We start from the raw sequence: 19137 nt of genomic DNA, 5'->3' as shown, positions 1-19137 counted from the left end.
ATAGAGCCTCATACAAGTTTAGTGTGGGCTCACGATAGAGCCTCATTCAAGTTTAGTGTGGGCTCACGATAGAGCCTCATACAAGTTTAGTGTGGGTTCATGATAGAGCCTCATACAAGTTTAGTGTGGGCTCACGATAGAGCCTCAAACAAGATTAGTGTGGGTTCATGATAGAGCCTCATACAAGTTTAGTGTGGGTTCAAGATAGAGCCTCAAACAAGTTTAGTGTGGGCTCATGATAGAGCCTCATACAAGTTTAGTGTGGGCTCACGATAGAGCCTCATACAACCTTAGGTGTCATCTTGCTTTGATTTAACCTTGAGAAGATACTTTCGTGTAGTAAGTTCACAAATTTTCACCACTCTTTCCTCGTCGTTTCGGTAGTGATTTGTCATGTGTTCGTGTCTGTTGAAGAGAGCGTGTGTACTCTCCCCACCCTGCTCGTTCCAAGATCCACTGAACATACCCCACAACTGTATCTGTTCAACAAAGTGGTCAGGTCCAAAATGTGGACCTATCAAAAACAAGTGATTAATATCATGAATGGTTCCAATTATTATTTAATTATGAATTAAAATTAAGCCATTGATTAGATACGGGAAATTAAAACAACTTTGATTTTCTGCTTTGACAGAGGTAGTCTTGGATAACTGCCGGTATTCTAGCAAAAACTTGTCCCTTGCATTCTTTAAGGATACGATTTGACTGGCATTTTCAACCTTAGCATTCTTCCCTCCAGAGAGAAGCACATCTTTGAACGCCAACCTCATTCGGTCGAGGGCCAACAAGCGAGGTTGGAATTTCTGCTTGTCTAGCGGATTTATCAGTCTGAATAATTGTGAATATGAAACTGTTGTCATATATATGTAGCATGATGTTTCAGATGGGCACAATTATACCTAGTGATGTGAGTTTTTGAATGATTCTATTTGATTACCTGCTTTTATAGAAGTTTTCCAGCCAAAATGGTCCATGGTTAGCTTTAACGAAATATCCTGAGCGTACACCCGTTAGTGAAACCCCGTGATAAGCTTCAGGAATCACTTTAATGCTCCTCATAAACTGGTCATACTTTGAGCAAAGGGGCCCACTGTTTGACTTTTTAGTTATCACTTCCCCTTGCTCAATTTGGTGTATCATTGAACCAAAGTCTGTTGTACTGCTGTAAGTGTTGGGTATGGCCCCATTAGCCACATTACAAGCATAAACAAAGTCCACATCTTCACAGAGCGTGGTGTAAGCTTTCCATATGTATGTTCCAACCTTTATAGTCTGCAGAATACATTATTTTCTCAGATACCTTACAGTTTGAGGCATTGATTTTGAAATCTCCATATAATAGTAAAAGTGTGTAAGAAAAAGAAATGTGATAGTTCACTAAAAATTTCATCTTACAATGTGTAGGAATGGAACTGTGACCCATGATAATAAGTCTTTATTCTCCTCTCCATAACAGACAGTGAGGGGTCGTGAGGCGACATTCATGAACTGGGCCTGATGTTTCCTGTTACACTGTGTCTTCCTGATAAATTAAGTTGTAACATTAATGTTGATCAAACAGTAAATATTACACATCCATAATATACCATGAAACAATTACCCAACTTGACTACTGCATCTACCTCATGTTGTCGTTGAAATTTTCTGTTATTCCTGCAAATGTTCTTGTTTTGCTTGGAACTCGCTGCTTCCTTGGAATATGCATGCAATCTTTGTTAATCTCGCAGAATGGGCATGGGTAAGTCCCGTTGGAGCCCATACCCAATACTGTCCAAAGTGCTTTTGTGTCTGCACACAGCATCAGCTGGATCCGGCATCCATTGAAGTGGAAATCCTTCAGCAGTGGGATTTCATTAACCTACAGTTTATTACCTTGCACTCTAAGCTGTGCAGGGATTCTGTCTGGACAGCCACATCAGCGGTGATTCCTCCTGTCCTTTTAGCCTTGCCAAGTCTATGCTTGCGGTCAGCCCTCATTTTCTTATACCTCAGACCCACTTCCCGCACCATGTCCTCCGTAACTGCTGACCCTGAAAAGGAATATAAATCAAGTTTCTGTGTTACAAACCACTATTATCCTAGTTTCAAGAGCTTATTTTATGAAACAATATCACTTATGTACATCATGTGCGACTTAATCATTCTATGCATGGCATGGATTAATCTGGTTTAGATTGATTGTAACCCAGATGGATTGTAGTTCAATTATTAACTGAAATGGTACACCGCTAGTTTCTGCTAGCTTCCGCCAGGTATTCGCTGGCTTCCGCTAGGTAATAATGCTGCGTGGCGAATTTGCGTGCAATATGTGTCCGCTAGCTTCCGTAATTAAATCTGCTAAATCGGCTATATACGGACCCATGATATCTTACCTTCTATATGGCAGAACCTGCCGACAGCCTCCCGTATCTCCTTATCATTTACCAGTGATGGGTTCCGCCCCCTAAACTTCCTAGATAGAACATTATTACTACAAGCATTAATCAGTTATCTTACACTGAATAAACAATCGCACAGTTTAAGCCCAAAGGTAACTGTATATTTTAGCAATATACTAACTTAAGAATACATACAATATTTTTAATGAAATAGCAGTTAACTCACTCCCATTGCTGCTTCCTCTCCCCGAGCGGTTTCAGCTGCCGGGTCACAGTTAGCCCCGCAAACATTCTCATTCTTTGTGACATGCCTACACTTTATTAGTTTAGAGATTCCCATAATATTACGTAAGGGGTCGTTCACATATTATTACGTAATCCATTTTCGGAACATTTTTACACCCCCCCCCCCCCCCCCTCCGTAATCAGTTTTACACAAGCTATTGTGTCAAAATTACACTAGCGTAATCATTTGGATACCCCCCCCCCCCCCCCCCTCAGCTGATGACGTAATATGTGAACGACCCCTAATCAATTTCAAATAAGCAGAGAATTAAGCAGAGAATGTATGACAAATGGTATTATCCACTATTTGTATCTATGAAACATGCATGCAGCCTGCTTGTAGTTGTTGTAGATAGCAAAATATAAATGACGTCACAGCAGGAACATAACAACGTTACAAAATGCTAAATTGAAATAATGGCGGTATTGGGAGTCTAGAGCTGCATTATAGCGTGCATTATAGGCACGTAAATGCGCGGCACTACATTATAAAACAATAAAATCACGTTAAAAAAACTTTGAAATATTGGTATCAATTAGAAAACGTGTAAATTATTTTAACAAATTTTATCGTCCAATTATCATGTTATCGGTGTCTGATTGCGCGGTAATTGTCATATTTGCGATTATCATTTGATATAAACGATTATCGCGCGCGACGAATATCGTCAGTATAACAGTAAACGCGCGTTTACCAATTTATCGTCGATTATTATTTTATGCACGAATAGAATCTACAAATTTTCCACCGTGATACTCGCGCAATTATTATTTTGAAATCCATAATATTTTATCATGCAGATCGATACTGTACCTGTAATTTTTTTCGTCGTTAACGGTTAAATTATTAAAAATGTTTTTATTGATAAACTCTAATCCTGAAGAATTATTCGTCAATGGCACCTCCAAATCTTCTGTTTATCAAAATAATATTTCTTAGATATAGCGGGCAGCGGCAGTTTGTACAAAACATTTCAGCCGGACCCTCATAGAAAATGTGCATTTCGTATCACTTTGTTCCTCATTATAGCTAGTTAACTAATTACTCAATAATTTTAAGATTCGCCAGATGATCATACACTCAAGTTCGCACACTTAGAAATTCTCGGACAACGGACCCTCCAAATTTAAGATATCACTTTCTTTTTAATGTTGACCAATTAGTTAAAGCTTATCTGAAATTTATTTCAGTACATTATTGGTTCTCTCTGTAATTCAGTTTCAATGGGAATAGTTTGGATTTGTACAGAGGTATAGCTAAACATTGAGAAAATTGATTTCTGACGGTGGTTTAAATAAACTAGTCATCTGCTAAAGCGAATTTCTATGATGTTGTGATATATATGTACTGTGTGCTGAAGTGATCTACGAATTATGCTATTGCTTTCCTCAATAAAGAGCTAAAAATCTGATCAAGGGTTAATTTAGGTCAGCCATTTAAAGAATTTCAATTAAAAATAGTAGTACCGCTCGCAACCATCGTAGCGATGTGAAGTACACTTTCCATCCTGACTCTGTCGAATATATATTTCTAGAGTGAGTCAAAAATTAGATCCGTTATTCATCGATTATAGAAATAGTGAAGAAATTTTGCGTCGATAGGCACATAAAAGGTTTTGGAGATATAGAAACGAGATAACAGATATAAGGAATATGGGATAAGAAGTTTTATATCGTAACTAACAAACTGCCCCTGACTCACTTAGATAACAGTTGTTTGATAAGGGAGATAAGCTGTGCATGTAAGCAGGGTGTAATTGTCTATCCTCTTAATCACTTGATCTCATGATTACTATACATTGATTTTAAACGTTCTTATAATCGTTGATACGTGAAGGTGATTTTCCCCTGTTGCTGAGACGTATGTAGTTATCACGCAACTTTGTGGTGTACCACAATGTTAATGCGGTACGATTGTAGGTCTTAGCAATAAGTGGAAGTATCACAGTGATCATTATATATACTTATCGATTGTTACACTTCAAGTATTCTATCAGTGGCAAATTTTGGTCCAATCAAATTCGGTATTTGATGACTTTGTGTGTGATAAGAGAATTTTGATATTATAGTTTTTCTAAATATGACTGCACCGAAGTGACCAAAGTTTGCCACTGGATGGCTATTTTTATATTAACATGCTTTCGTGAATTTAATGGCATCTAGATAGACTAGAAGTTTCTTCATTAGAAACTATAAATAGTTTCTAACGAAGAAAGTTATAAGATACACCCCCTGTATAATTTGTTGAAATTATATTATATAATGTCAACAAATTATGTATCTAATAATTTTTATAATTTTCAGTTATCGAAAGAAATAGCGAGGATGGTCTTCACGTCCTTCATAGCTCAGCACAACTTTAAACTTGGTCGACGACTTTCGCCATTTAAAACGTTGGTACCACAGTAAGAAAACAGCTGAAACTGCATGAGTTTATTATTACCTGCAAGAGTATTTTGTTACCTGCAAGAGTCTTTGATTTCCAAAATTTTGCTATTTACGAATATAGTGATCACTCTTTCACTGTTTTTCTTAAAACGTGTTGCTAAAATGGCCGTCCTGTTGTTTTGCAAGATTCAACTCAACATTATAATCGAAACAAAAGGGACAAGGGTGTGCCCCGATTTTTCAATTAAATTTTAACATGTCATTGTGAACATTCCCAACATTCCACTGCCCAGGTATGGAGAGAAGCGGTCTATACGGAGCAAATCTTCACGTGTAAGTGAAAAGTAAAAATTGTAGGCTTTTTCGTCAAAAAAAAATCTTGATTAGATTAAAAAAACAATTTTGATGTGCTGTTGTTTTAAAAGTTGGGATATTCACCTAATTCGTCATTTATTTCATTGCTCTAACGTGTTTCATTTTCAGGAGGAAGTTGATTCACGTAAGTCTTCGTCATTCTATATTTTTTACTCTGGTACTACTTTTTTTGGGAGGGGCCAGGGTTTTAAATAATTTTAAGACAATTCTCCGCCAAAACTCGTTAAAATTTCACTGAAAATGTTGATGATTCCATTGTGTTATTAATGCAAAGTTATTGGATAAATCTCGCATACAAACTTTATGTCAGAATTAAGGATTAAAACGGAAAAATTAAAATTTTCAAAATGTTAAAGGCTTGTTAATCGTTGTCAGCAATCCAAAGAGTTGGTTAATTTCCTCCCACAAATCACACGGGCTTGGTTTTGTCTCCATCACTCTTAAGAATTAGGCTCGGTTCCTCGCGGCCACCTCACAACCGCATACCGATTGTCTACCCACTCTCAAGCTTCTGTTCCTCATTGCCTGCTTCCTAACTTCTACAACCAATCAAAACCCTCCATTCTACATCCCCACCAATCACAACCGCTCCAGCGACCACGTGACAGTTGGGCGACCAGGGCTCGACTTGGTTTCTCAGCTGATCAGATTATTAAAGGTTACTGGTGATGTCTCCTTCAGTCTCTTGTCGGGAACTCTGCACGATAATAGACGTGATGGTTCGCCGTGTGTATGTGTGTGCTTATTAAATCCTTAATCTTAACACTTATCTTCTAGTTTTGCTTCGTCTGTTTGGTGATCTGTCTTCTTTTAATAGTTTATAATACTTAATGTCTAGATTGGTATATTTTTTGCACTGAGCACGAGTTGGCGCCACATTACTATATACCACGTGGCTGACATGATGTATTGTAACGAACTGATAAGTGTAGCTAATTCGATCAACTTGTCATCAGTACGTGTTGGGTTTTGTTAACTTAATCTTAGAGATTACAGAAACATTAACGTCTTTATTTCCATTCATTCAAGTTAGGTGTCGATTTTTTGTGGTCATTTTATTGTACGGCTAACAGTATGGTAGGTTAAAGTGGTTAAAGCGGTTAAATCGTTGTTAAAGATCATTATAGCAGCTGATTTAGCACGTCAATGCAGGTCTCGTGAGCTGTTTTACGAATTACAAATGATCGGGAATAAATGTAGAACGTGGAATGCTTTCAACATATTATTTGCACTCAGTAATGATTCAGAAAGTGCGAGCATCGATCGCTGAAAGCTCCAAAGTGCCACGTTGTTTGATGAAACATTGGTTACATATAAAATCATGCTTGTCAATTATTCACGTTTTGTTTTGATCTGCATGAATCGGATGTTTATAAAATTTACTTAAAAGTGTTTAATCCTTGTGGTCCAAGTTCTCCAGTATGAATGGGATGTGTGTTTTAACTAGAAAACCATCCCACTGTTCAGCTTGGGAGTAAAACTCCGCTAACTGATCATTATTCAAATCATCTCCTTGACATCCATCCACATTTTAATTGCTTCACGGCTTTCGTCCGTTTTTAGTACTAGCATTATTGTTGCAATTATCATGAAAGGGCTGATATTTCCCATCTTCGTTCCCTTCCGACGCCCTTCCGACGCCTGCTCTTCCAGCTCTCTCTGTTAGACTCAGTATGATTGGTTATTGAACCATAACAACTTTTAATACTAATAAGCTCAAAGCTCAAAGGATTGATCACTGAACAATGAGTCTTGTAGTTGATAATGTGAAGCTTTTGTCTTTGAAATCATTTCACTGACTAACAGGACTGGGTGCTCCCTCAATTCTTTATGTCGTAAGCCTCTAAGCGTATTCTGAGAAGTCACTTGCTAATTAATCAGGCTGGAGTTATGTTAGCCCACGTGATTTTCAAACGTTTTGATTGGCTGGCTCTGTCGACATCGTCTCGTGATTGGTAGGTTTTAATGAGGATCCTGACTGCACGTGGAGCACAGGCTTGTCCAGCTATGTATGATCGGACCTATCAAACTAGAAATTTCCCTGCACTCATATCGAGCATTATTTTTGGAATCTTAATAGACCAGGCATCCAACTGACCTATCATTTTATAATGTAGTGTACTAGTCGTAGTTTGACTTTTATTTTTATCATTTATTTATGTTGATGGCGTCCTAGATTTTGACGGATTTTGGATGGTACTTGAGAAATATGACAAGGTCAATCTGTTGAGAATGAGGTTTTAAGTAAACTGAAATCAACAAACCACGACCAGATAGCCGTAAACATTATGTACCATTACCTGTTTCTGTATAAAGTCTGGAAAAGCTGGTGTATACTCGACTTTCCTGAGGGTGCGAAGCGAACTAGGAGGGAAAATCAAATTATAGAAACCTACTTTTCCCAATGTACAGATATACAGAAACAGAAACAACTGGCAAGCGCATCTTGTTTACGGTTGACATACACTATCGTCTTTCACACCCATATTCGCACATAAGTTTCGCACCCAAAGTGGGATATAATGTTCCGCTAAAGAGGGGGTGAAATGCAGTGGACATTTCCTCTGCTCGCATCAATTTGAATACGGATATGTACTGCTTCCTCAACATCGCTATTTTCCCCGTTATTTTTTACTTTGGAGCTGGGCTATCCGTGCGTTGACACATTACGTCCCGGATGCACAATAAATTTTCTAATATACATAAATTTACTGTTGTTTAGTATTTTAGACGTTATTGTGCTAGAAAATGGACCAGGTTTTTTTACTAGTCGAAAATGTTGATGACGTCCCCTTGTCGCCATCATTTTATTGCGTCAACGCAGTCTAGAAGAATCGTGGAGCGTCCTTATTATTGCGAAAATGTTGTCCCTCTTCCCGGGGCAATTATTCTCATTTTTATCTGATGGTTTGTAGTTTTGGGTCACGTTGTCCCCGGTTGTCCTGTACCAATAGGTTAAGTTGTGCCCCATATTTGTGAACTTGTATACTGTACTAGAGCTAGAGCACTGACCTTAATCCTTACCCGGTAATATTGTATAACCCCTCTTCGACCGTAACCTAAATCATTAATCAACCACTTGCACTTGCACTATGACTAAGCCCATATCTAACAGAAGTTACTGGAGCAGATCGACCGTCACCATAATTTCATGCTGCTGCTCGCTGCGTATCTGCGACCATCTTGATCCGTATAATCTGCGTAACAAATCAGGAAGCTTCGTTCTGTTTAATCATTTAATCGCATAATTACCAAAATTAGTTATACATAATCCATAATAACTAGCCAGACATAATCTGTTTTATGAGTGCCACTCCGTCTCGCACAATAGTTCAACTCGCACAATTGTTGCCACTAAATCAGAATACCCATGAGATGTAGGCGCTGTATCCCTTGCTCAGCTCTCTCGGCTGCTGTCCAGGGTCCTGGCGGTGCTCTTTATAGGTTAGGGCTCATATCAGTAGTAGTCATATCAGTAGTAGTCATATCATTAGTTACAAACACTCAAACTAGCCCCGCTTTAGACTTATTATGCTGATAAATCATTTTATTTAACACATAATTATTGTACGGGATGATGTGCGACGAATCTCTCCTCACGGCAATAATTACACAAATTACCACCAACATCGGGTATTTTAACCCATTAAATAATTAGCTAATTGTCCGAAGAAAAGGATGGTCTCGTGGATCCGATATGACGAGCAGATTTACACGATCACAAATTCTTTTCATGCAGCTCTGACTATTCTGCTGACTGCTCATAAGTTTACAGCTTGTCCTGGCTGATGATGTTTATTATTCACTGGTATTGGTGCAACGTTTTGCGATTGTCGCAGTATTGATACATATTACATATGATACGTGATAGAATATCGTTAGTTATTTTTCGTTCAGATAATGCAATATTTCGACTCTTATTAGTAACCTGTATTATATTTAGCCGAAAGTTTAGGTTGGAATTCGCACAAAAATTTGTTGGTATTCGCACAAAATATTCGTCGGTGTTGACAATTTGTCTAACAGCAAAGCATCACAGTGCAATCTTGTGGTCCTCGTAGTCGTATATTATAATGCTAATTACATTGTCTATCTTGTGTTGTAGATTACCTCCTGGCTAATTTGACCTGATATATTAGACAAACCTTTCTGACGAAATAGATCACATCTTCGAGGACTTAGGTCCGTGCATGATTGAGACTAAAGAAATATCTACTGATTTATGTGAAGTTTTGTGCTGTTTGCTGCTCCATTCGGCTAAAAGTAAAGAAATCTTTGAGGTGGTCAATTTCAGAAAATTAATCATCGCAAAGAATTCGTACATATCATTAAATTGTGCTTCTCAAAGCGACAATAAACGCTAGGCGTTCAAATTTTCTAAAAATCGACCGTAATGAGTTAATGACCAATGCGCTCTTGCGAGTCATTTCCATGACAACAGATTGCGAACCAGCATCTCATCTACTTCTTCAGTTATAAGGACTGAATATGTAAGGAACCAGCATCTCATCTACTTCTACAGTTATAAGGACTGAATATGTAAGGAACCAGCATCTCATCTACTTCTACAGTTATAAGGACTGAATATGTAAGGAACCAGCATCTCATCTACTTCTACAGTTATAAGGACTGAATATGTAAGGAATACCACATTTGCACGATAGGTAGGACTTCATTCGTCAGAAATACCATTATATCTATATATTATATATTCTATATTATTAAGATATGCAGGTAGTTTATTCTGTTTTGCAGAGTGCTCTAACTTATGAAAGCGAGCTTAATGAAGGTTGTTCAGGTATAGTTTGTAGGTTTACAAACTGCCGAGCTGCGTCTCGTTCCCGTGAACCCAATATTTACGGATATCATCCGTAAAGGTTTAGTTCATTATCATGTTAGTTAGCTTGTCACTGATGAACTATCAATTGCGATTCTTTTAGGTGTTCAAAATGTCGTTTGAACTGTGCGTATCGTGCACGATATGTAGTTCTTTGTGGTTGTACTTGTACAGTCGTGGTCGTGGTTGTTAGTTCTGGTCGTTTTGAACTAGACATATTCTGAATCAAAATGGAAATGAAGGCAGAAGAGAAAATATGACATCTGGCCCGGTGTCAATTCTAGATAACAGACACGAGGGTTACTGCTGGCCTGGTGCCAATTCTGGACAACAGACACGAGGGTTAAACTTGATAGCTGTCACTCTGTCTCCCAAAGCGTGCGCTACTCTGTGGTTATGGAAGAGTTGACTCATCTCTAAAACTGTCTTTTCAGTCATTTAACTTGCACAATTCATGAACGTTTTGAATAATATATAATATATTGCAATAATATATGGCTAGTGCATCGTGCGCTCAGAACTTTGCATAAAAGCAAGGGTCGTGATTGCTTCCAAATCGTTTTACATTCGGTCTCCATACCCACTACCCAGTCATATGCTGCACGGGCTGCACTGCATGGCAGTACTATCTACCCACTACTCGGTATCATGTATTACTCATACTTATTACATATTAAATCGCTTTCTAATGAACTAGGAAATAGATACACCTAAATGTTTCAGACAAAATTGCCCGTAATTCTGTCCAGTTCGCTCTTCCACCCATTAGATCCGATCTGGAGCTACTGTTAACTGCAGCCAGTATTCTGAGCGCTGCTCTGTACATCAAACAAGTCGTTGTTTCAGTTTAATTAATGAGCTCCAAGGTCGGATTCTGGAGACAGTGAACTGTTGTTTCCGTATGAACATGGCCTCTATAGTCTATTTCCTTATTTGTTGTATGCGTTTATGAGTTTTAATGAAACATATTGCAGCTGTTAAATGTATATTGTACAGTTTAGTGCTTGCTTTAATTATGTCTGGTTACCCGGGCGTAACCGTGTCCTTCTTTAATTGAAATTGCACAAAACACGAGAAAATGTAAATCTAACATTCTTTGCTAGTTTCGAATCCGGTGGTAGATACTCAACACATAATCGTCATATATACAAATTTCCGCAATAAAGCCACTACGGTACGTGTTGTAATCGCTTATATTAAACAATTTTCGTTTATATTGCCGCCGATAATTTGTTACAATCTTACATCATGTCAATAACTTTGCTTTTCTTTAGTGCCCTTTGCAAGCGGAGTAAATTCACGTTTATTACCAATCTCTATGTTTGGCGCCCTGATTCTCTGAGAGCCAATTATGTATATTCTTTTTTTTGTTGTTGATTGAATTATTTACTTATGATTAATGTTAACCCCGTTTATTTATCTACATTTGCCAGGGCGGCTACACACCGCTAATGAATTCCTTAATCGGTCCATTACAGGGATTTCACCGCCTAAACAAATCAATTTGTGAGAGTTAATTTATCGCCTTTTTGTTGCTTTAATCCTTTAACGTTTCCAGACTACAGAGTGATGATGTTTATTTAATATGTTACCACAATTACGTACCGCTATATCATATATATTCTAGAAGTAGAATAAAACGATTTTGAGCTTTTTAAATTAAACTCTTTAGTAGTTTTGTCCTGTTCACTGTTTAGAATAGATCATAAAGCATTCTTTGGGAAGCACACCTAGGAATCAAAGACCGTTTGCTTCTTTCTTGGTCAGAAATAGTGCTATTTTTCATAACGACGGTCTTTGCCTTTGTCGATGCGCGCATTTTCGTAAGCAGTCGTAATTCAACGTTTTATCATTATCAAGTCGTTTATTTTCTGTAATATCTATCATTTATAAAGATTTTAACAGGATCATCTTTACTTTCTTTATAATAATTTCTTAACTTTATACTTTATTTTACTTATTTGTTGTTTTCTTGAGAGAAGGGTTTGAATGGACTACAGATGCTGGGAAGTAACGCACTCCAGATTCCACAACCATCACAAACATCTCAAATATTTTTACACTCAGCCATACGACCCTCAGAATAAGTCACGTAAGTGGAGATTACGCTTTATTTGCTATGGAGCATAATATAATATCTGCAGGCATAATATATATAATTCATGTGCTATTACTCCTTCAATCATAGCAGGCCAAATTATTGTACTAAAGATTTAGTACTTAGTCGCAAAATAACAAAAACTTTGTTCGACTTTCAGTTTCAGTCAAAATTTTATACGACTACTTTTAGAGACAATTTTTCAGTCACTATATTATAATTCCAATCTTTAGTGAAAAGCTATGTAAGTTAGAAATATTTGCACTTCGTTCTTTTTACAACAACTAACCAGCAGTTAATCCTCAAAGTTAATCCCCCACGCCCTTGATATCACAGTAAATACTAATCTACTTATTTGGACTACTTAGACTACTTAAGTATGCCTCCTCCTATTCGCTGATACGTTCTAACTCTTTCTAGTTTCTAGAGTATAGTATTTCATAATTCACATTCATAGCGTAATTGTGCGCGATCACATTCTAATTTCTGGCATGTAACGGATTTTCTTGGAAATAAAATATGCGTTTCTGCAAAGTCTCATTACTGCAACTTTCTGACTTCTGAGCCTAGTGGAGAGAATAACCAGAAACTTTTCTGTAGACTGAATAATTTTTGAAACCATTTTTGGGAGCTAGGTCAAGGTGCCTCTCTCCTTTTTACCAATATCCACTGGAGAATCGTGTTTATCATTTTCGGAAGGGATGTTAATGGTATAGCCTATAGACTTAATTTTAACAAAAATTGAGCCGGATGTGCCATAGGTAAATTTTAAAAATAAATTTCGTCTCAGATGCAGAACTTGCATTTCTCATATATTTCTAGTGTAGTAATATACATTTTATTTAGTTTTACATCATACTATTTGTATCTAGTTCGTGATAATATCTACTTATTGAACCCAACAACTTACTCACTCTAAACCCCAGGTGCGAGCAGTATCTCAGCAACCCCTCCCAGTAAACGAACCCTCCTAACAGCTAATGGATCTCCATCTAAAACAGACCTTGTAAGTTCTCACATTACATTTGTTGGTTATTGGCACCAGGCTCGCGCGCGTTTTGACTAACAAAACACAATCATCGCAACAGTAATTATCATAACTTAAATCACCATTATCATTATATTATTCTAATTTTGATGTTCTACCATATGTATATGTGGTTAGAGTCTTCGTGTCACTTCTCGTAAAGCAGCTAGATATCAGTCCCACCACAATAGGTCAATAAAATTAAAGGAAATTATGTAAAGAGCCCCCTGTAGAGAGGTCACGATAAACACTGCTCATAAATAGGGATCTCACAAGAGCACCAATGATTAAGGGCCAAGGGGTCAGGGTTGTGAGACTCAAACAATTGATGGTTATGCTAGTCCCATGATCACATAAGCCTGTCAGGTTCTTAATTTCTGGAAAAATGAATTTCCATTGACTTGAAAACTACAAGGGCCTGAATTCTTAAGGTTAAAACCGTTATAGGAGAAGTCAACATTGGATCTATCAATAAATTGCTGTTGCTCTATTACAAATTCAACGTCAAAACTAAACGTCCCAACTTCCATGACTAACATTATGAAGTGTCAATACAGACTGTTAATAATAACTTATATTTCAGAGGAACCACCTGCTTAAGATGTTGACACAACCAGAAGAGATCAGAATGGAATATCTTGGTATTGACAAGACTAAACCAGATGGTACCCACATTGTAGCTAACTTACCAGAAAATAAACCTACTAATAGGTGTGTAAACGGTTGTTTTCAATTTCATGATTTTGGGCCAGTTTTTATAAAAAATGTGGACACAATTTTATTATATATGAAGCAGACATGCGATGTATACTTTACCATCATTGAATGTTATGATATAGCTACTTGAAGTTGAAAGCCTACTAAATGTCCAATATTTCCAGGTTTAGAGATATTATCCCGTATGATGACACTAGGGTCCATCTACACAGCAAAAGAGGAGACTATATCAACGCCAGCCATGTTAATGTAAGTCTTATATATAGTAAACTTGCTCAGTTTGCGCCTGATTAAACCAATAAGTCACATAAATAACAGCTCGTCACTTGTGAGTCCTACTATGTTTATTACTAAGACTTCTATCATTTATCGGGGAAGTTTCTAGCTTACTTTATCACTCAATACAAAATTGTGTATCATCTCTAACACGTTACACGATTAAGTTATTATTCTTTTCTGTTTCGCAAGACTAATTCTATCCTTATCTTCAGATCGATAATTCAAAACACAAGTACATCTTATCACAAGGACCAAAAGATAACACTGTTAGTGACTTTTGGAAAATGGTGTGGGACCAGGGAATCTCAGTTATCGCTATGGTGACGCAATTAAGGTAGTTTTATCTCTACAATCAATGTTTTGTGTCTCAACAAACAAGCGATTGAAAAAAAGCACCTCCGTTACACCGCACCGGGAGATAAGCAAAGTAATTAATTAGTTGATTAACAATTTAACTAATTAGTATTACTATGCTAATAACTGATGTTTTTCAGAGAGGGTTACAAAGCGAAGTGTAGTCAGTACTGGCCCGACGAAGTGGGTGAGGAGCTCGAAACGGAAGAACTGAAAGTGACAATGAAGTTTGTGCGGGACGATGTTCTGTATGTTACTCGCAGTTTCCTTGTAATGGACAAGGAAACGGAACAATCTGTGAGTTTAGCACTGTGGTATCTATAAATCTGTGTTTAAAAAATCTGTATATATACAGATCTCCTTAATGCTTTAATGGGAAAAACCGGAGCTAGCATATATATATACATGCTATATTATATGTATATGCTAGCTCCAGTCTTTCCCATTAAAGAGATTTATCTTTCAATATCTGTATCATTGAATGGAGGATTCTGTTGTTGTTTTTGTTGTATACTGTTCTGCCATTTTCTGACAAATGTGCTTAAAGACCATTTTTGAAATTTTGAATTCTTTGACCCAAATTTCTTTTTTGAGTCAAGGACTCTCCCCGAAAACCATTAGAACCAATCGCTGGCCCACAGACACCACCATTTGAAACCGCTTGAAATGCCACAATTTGTCATTAATGTGTTAAAAGTGCTTCAGCTTGAAAACCTCTGATTTTTGAGTGACCTCCACTTTACTCAGAAAATGGCAGTGTTGCGATTCGAAGTGATGATGGGATCTATTGTTATAAGAGCATTATGTTGATTGCGCTTCTTTTGTGGTAACAATACTGGTAGTTCTTTTTATAGTAACTAGTAAATCGGGATGACAACAGTTTACGTCAACTATCGTAAAGCTAAATTTAGCTGCAGCCCATGCAAAAAAACCAATTACCGCTCCATGCCCGACAAACAAAGTTTTTCGCTCTGTTTCTAAAATGTATCTTTATTTCAGCTGGACGTGATACACTTACAGTTCACTAGTTGGCCTGATCACGGCGTGCCCAAGACCCCAAAAGACTTGTTAGGTTGGTGCCTCTGATGATTTAAGCACTTTTCGTTCTAATCTTGGTTTCTTTTTCACTGGTACGGGATATAAAATACTCCTTAGAGGATAAGTAAACGAGTTAAAAGTTTGTTAAATCAGCTTGGTAAACTTACTTTTATGACTAGTTCAGTCATGTAAAATGTTGGCTTTTCCTGTTTCCAATGAGCAAGTTTCTAAGAAACGTCCAATTGTAATAAAACTTTCGGACCAAAAGTTTATAACAATTTAACTTTCCACAGACTATTTATCGGAAGTGCAATCGTTGACGAAAGAAATGAAAAAGCCGAACATGGGGGAGGATTGTCCGATCTTGATACACTGTAGCGCGGGAGTGGGACGGAGCGGGGTTTTACTCATGATGGACATACTCACACGTGCTGTTGATAATAATGAGGTGGGGAATTAGTTCAGCATTCTTCACATACTTTCTTGACAATCTGACTATGTTCATCACAATAAAATTGACAATGACCAAACTCAGATGCCAATAAAATTCTAGGCGTACCTTGTTTTTATCGACTAACTTAAACCGATTTTCTTGCGATTTACTGACTTCAAACTGACTTCACAACCATAGGTCGTGGATATACCGGGATTACTGAAGGAAATCAGGGCCTGCAGAGCTTACACAGTCCAAACTGACCAACAATACATGTTCTGTTACATGGCCCTTCTCCACTTTATCAACACTGATAGCCTTGTCGTGTGACTGACCGACCGACAAATTTACCGACCAACTGACTGACTAAATGACGGTTAATAATAATTAATGTGACAGACCTGCATAAGCCTCCGATCTTACACATAACAGTTTACTTACTAGTGATAACCGTGAATATCCTTACATTTTACCAGACTAGAAAGTTTTCGCTCAACCGCGACTATAAATTCGTACGCTTCTTATAGCTCTTGATAACAACATTCCTGTATGCCCTGGTAACAAAATTCTTCTTTCAGCACGTGGACATTCCGGGAACACTGAGAAAACTTCGAACCAAAAGGTCGCACATAGTCCAGACTGAGGAACAATATCTCTTTATCTACACCGCCCTAATCGCCCATCTAGACCAATCCAGACTCATTTAATTAGCTTTTGGCTAGCCTTTGGCTAGCAAAGCATGATGGAAAATGTAGACAAATTTGCGAAATAACGATTTGTGAATTTTTACAATAACTACCTGAACTGCTAGTCCAGAAAATGTTTTTTTCGCCAATTTCTAACAATCTAAAATCTTTCCGTGATGCTTATAATCGAGAGACATCCTCTAATCCAAGTGATTTTCAGAGGGTAGAACATATTTGCAAACTCTTAAACTTAAAGTTATTGACACGCAGTAAATATCACAGAAATTTGTAAATACTGGGCGTGATCGATGATAAACCGTATAAGTATTCGAAAGTTCTGACATTGATTTCCCTCTATGATTTTCACATATGAAGTTTGAGAAGTAGGATATGACTGACGGTTTGTTTTAGTTTGCGATTGCATTTTGATTAACAGATATTGATAATCATATTATCGAATTACAATTTTAAAAAGAAGTGAATTGGATTGATCTGAAGGTTATGATTGTGCCTTCCATTCAATTTTCGTAATTTTATATGATGTTTTTACATTCATTAGATTCTTCAGTATTTTTTGCTCGCATGTATTAAAGATGAGTGATTGATTAATGATTACTCTTTACGATAATACGGTTTGATTATTGAGTTTGAATGATGAATGAGTTTATCCTTAAAATTTAATGATTATCGAACCGAATTATATCATCTCTTAAAGTGTTCAAATTATTTCAGATATAAACCCGTTGGCCGTTTTAAATCTTTAATTTTGGTTGAATGTAAACCATTTTAAATCATTATAAGCTTAAGCAACCAAATTATAATTATTTGCCGACGTTTTCTCTTGTACAAAATATTTGAGAGCCATCTATTATATCAAAAGTCAACTGTTCACATCCATTTCATATCATAAATTATCAGAGTGAATTTCAATGGTCCGTGAGTTTTCTACTTATCAGCGGTATAGGAATTACTGCGTCACGAGCGCGCCTTCCAATCAATTACAAATACATCCTGCATATTAATCGATATGAGGTGATTCTACTAGTTAGTAGTTCACATAGCTATGTGTATACGCGTACTGCGTGACGCGCTTGTTTCACTGCAAGCGAGAGGGCTCTGGTTAGAGCAATACTAGTAGTACTAGTAGTAGTTGTAGGTTTACAACCTACCAGGACGCGCGTCGAGTTGGACTCAATATATGGAACAGATATTTTACGAGTATCACCCGTTAATAGTAGTACTACATTAAATATATTTTCAGTCATTAAAACTGAAGATGTATAATGTATACATTATATACAGAATTCAGAGATAGGTCACGCTTCCTCATGCTCACCCTTTACAAAACCATGGTGAGAAGCAAAATCGAATACTGCTGCCCGGTGTGGAACCCCGACAAAATCAGCGATATAGAAGCTATTGAAAGCATCCAACGACACTACACTCGTCGAATCAGTGGCTGCCAGAACCTTGATTACTGGGAACGCCTGCAAAACCTGAATCTTCTCTCGTTGCACTTACAGAGACGCAGAGAACGATACATCATAATCCATTGTCATACCACATACGTTGTATGACCCGCCTTACCTGAGGACCCCAGGCTTTAATGTTGGTAAACAACATAGAGAACAATAGAGATTAGGCGGAATGACAGGCTGAGCGCGGCCCAGTAAGACCCGCCGCGCACTAAGTGCGCGGCGGGTCATACAACGTCAAACGTATATAGTATGACAACTTTATCGCTCCTAGTCCTACTAAATCGCTCGCCCAAATTTTAAGAAAATTCTTGTGAAAAGGCCCTTTAGGCATGAAAGTGATCTAGATCGGTGTATTTTTGATTTTTGGACGCTGATTCCGAATCACCCCCCATGACGTAGGGTTAAAATGCCTCTCTGGAGAGTTATGGGCAAAAAACCGTTTTGGTCACGTGACAGGCTAGTAAAACGTGAATTCGATTATTTAGGGTTCGGGTTAGGGTTTAATTTACTGGGCCGCGCTCAGCCTGTCATTCCGCCTAATCTCTATTCGTTTACCAACATTAAAGCCTGGGGTCCTCAGGTAAGGTTTAATTAGTTAGGGTTGTGGTTAAGAATATGGATAGCTTCGGGGTTATGGTTAGGGTTAGGGTTGGGATTAGGGTTTATGTTAAACCGTTTTGTACGGCTGCAAAACCAAAAAAACCAAAGTCACGTGAAATTTTTGGGCGAGCGATTTAGTAAGAGCCCAACTTTATACTAGGCAG

General features: G+C 37.5%; 1 protein-coding gene across 2 annotated transcripts in view; it reads left to right on the top strand.

Annotated features, from left to right (window-relative positions):
• LOC134817310 (tyrosine-protein phosphatase non-receptor type 21-like) overlaps nucleotides 1-17719 on the top strand; it is a 39238-nt gene extending 21519 nt beyond the window's left edge. The window contains exons 10-20 of one of the 2 annotated variants that reach the window (XM_063826445.1): nucleotides 4968-5056; nucleotides 5345-5384; nucleotides 5535-5550; nucleotides 13288-13367; nucleotides 13972-14099; nucleotides 14270-14354; nucleotides 14597-14718; nucleotides 14879-15035; nucleotides 15738-15810; nucleotides 16070-16224; nucleotides 16788-17719. In XM_063826445.1, the coding sequence (XP_063682515.1) occupies nucleotides 4968-5056; nucleotides 5345-5384; nucleotides 5535-5550; nucleotides 13288-13367; nucleotides 13972-14099; nucleotides 14270-14354; nucleotides 14597-14718; nucleotides 14879-15035; nucleotides 15738-15810; nucleotides 16070-16224; nucleotides 16788-16916 (1074 nt within the window). In that variant the 3' untranslated portion in view covers nucleotides 16917-17719. Of the gene's footprint in view, nucleotides 1-4967; nucleotides 5069-5344; nucleotides 5385-5534; nucleotides 5551-13287; nucleotides 13368-13971; nucleotides 14100-14269; nucleotides 14355-14596; nucleotides 14719-14878; nucleotides 15036-15737; nucleotides 15811-16069; nucleotides 16225-16787 lie in introns of both variants that reach the window. The other variant, XM_063826444.1, reaches the window with a different exon arrangement.
• The last annotated feature ends 1418 nt before the right edge of the window (nucleotides 17720-19137 follow it).

This window comes from Bolinopsis microptera, chromosome 6, assembly GCF_026151205.1.
Source record: "Bolinopsis microptera isolate Bmic1 chromosome 6, MBARI_Bmic_1.0, whole genome shotgun sequence".
Taxonomy (NCBI): Eukaryota; Metazoa; Ctenophora; class Tentaculata; order Lobata; family Bolinopsidae; genus Bolinopsis; species Bolinopsis microptera.
This window is presented reverse-complemented; position numbering and strand designations above follow the sequence as displayed.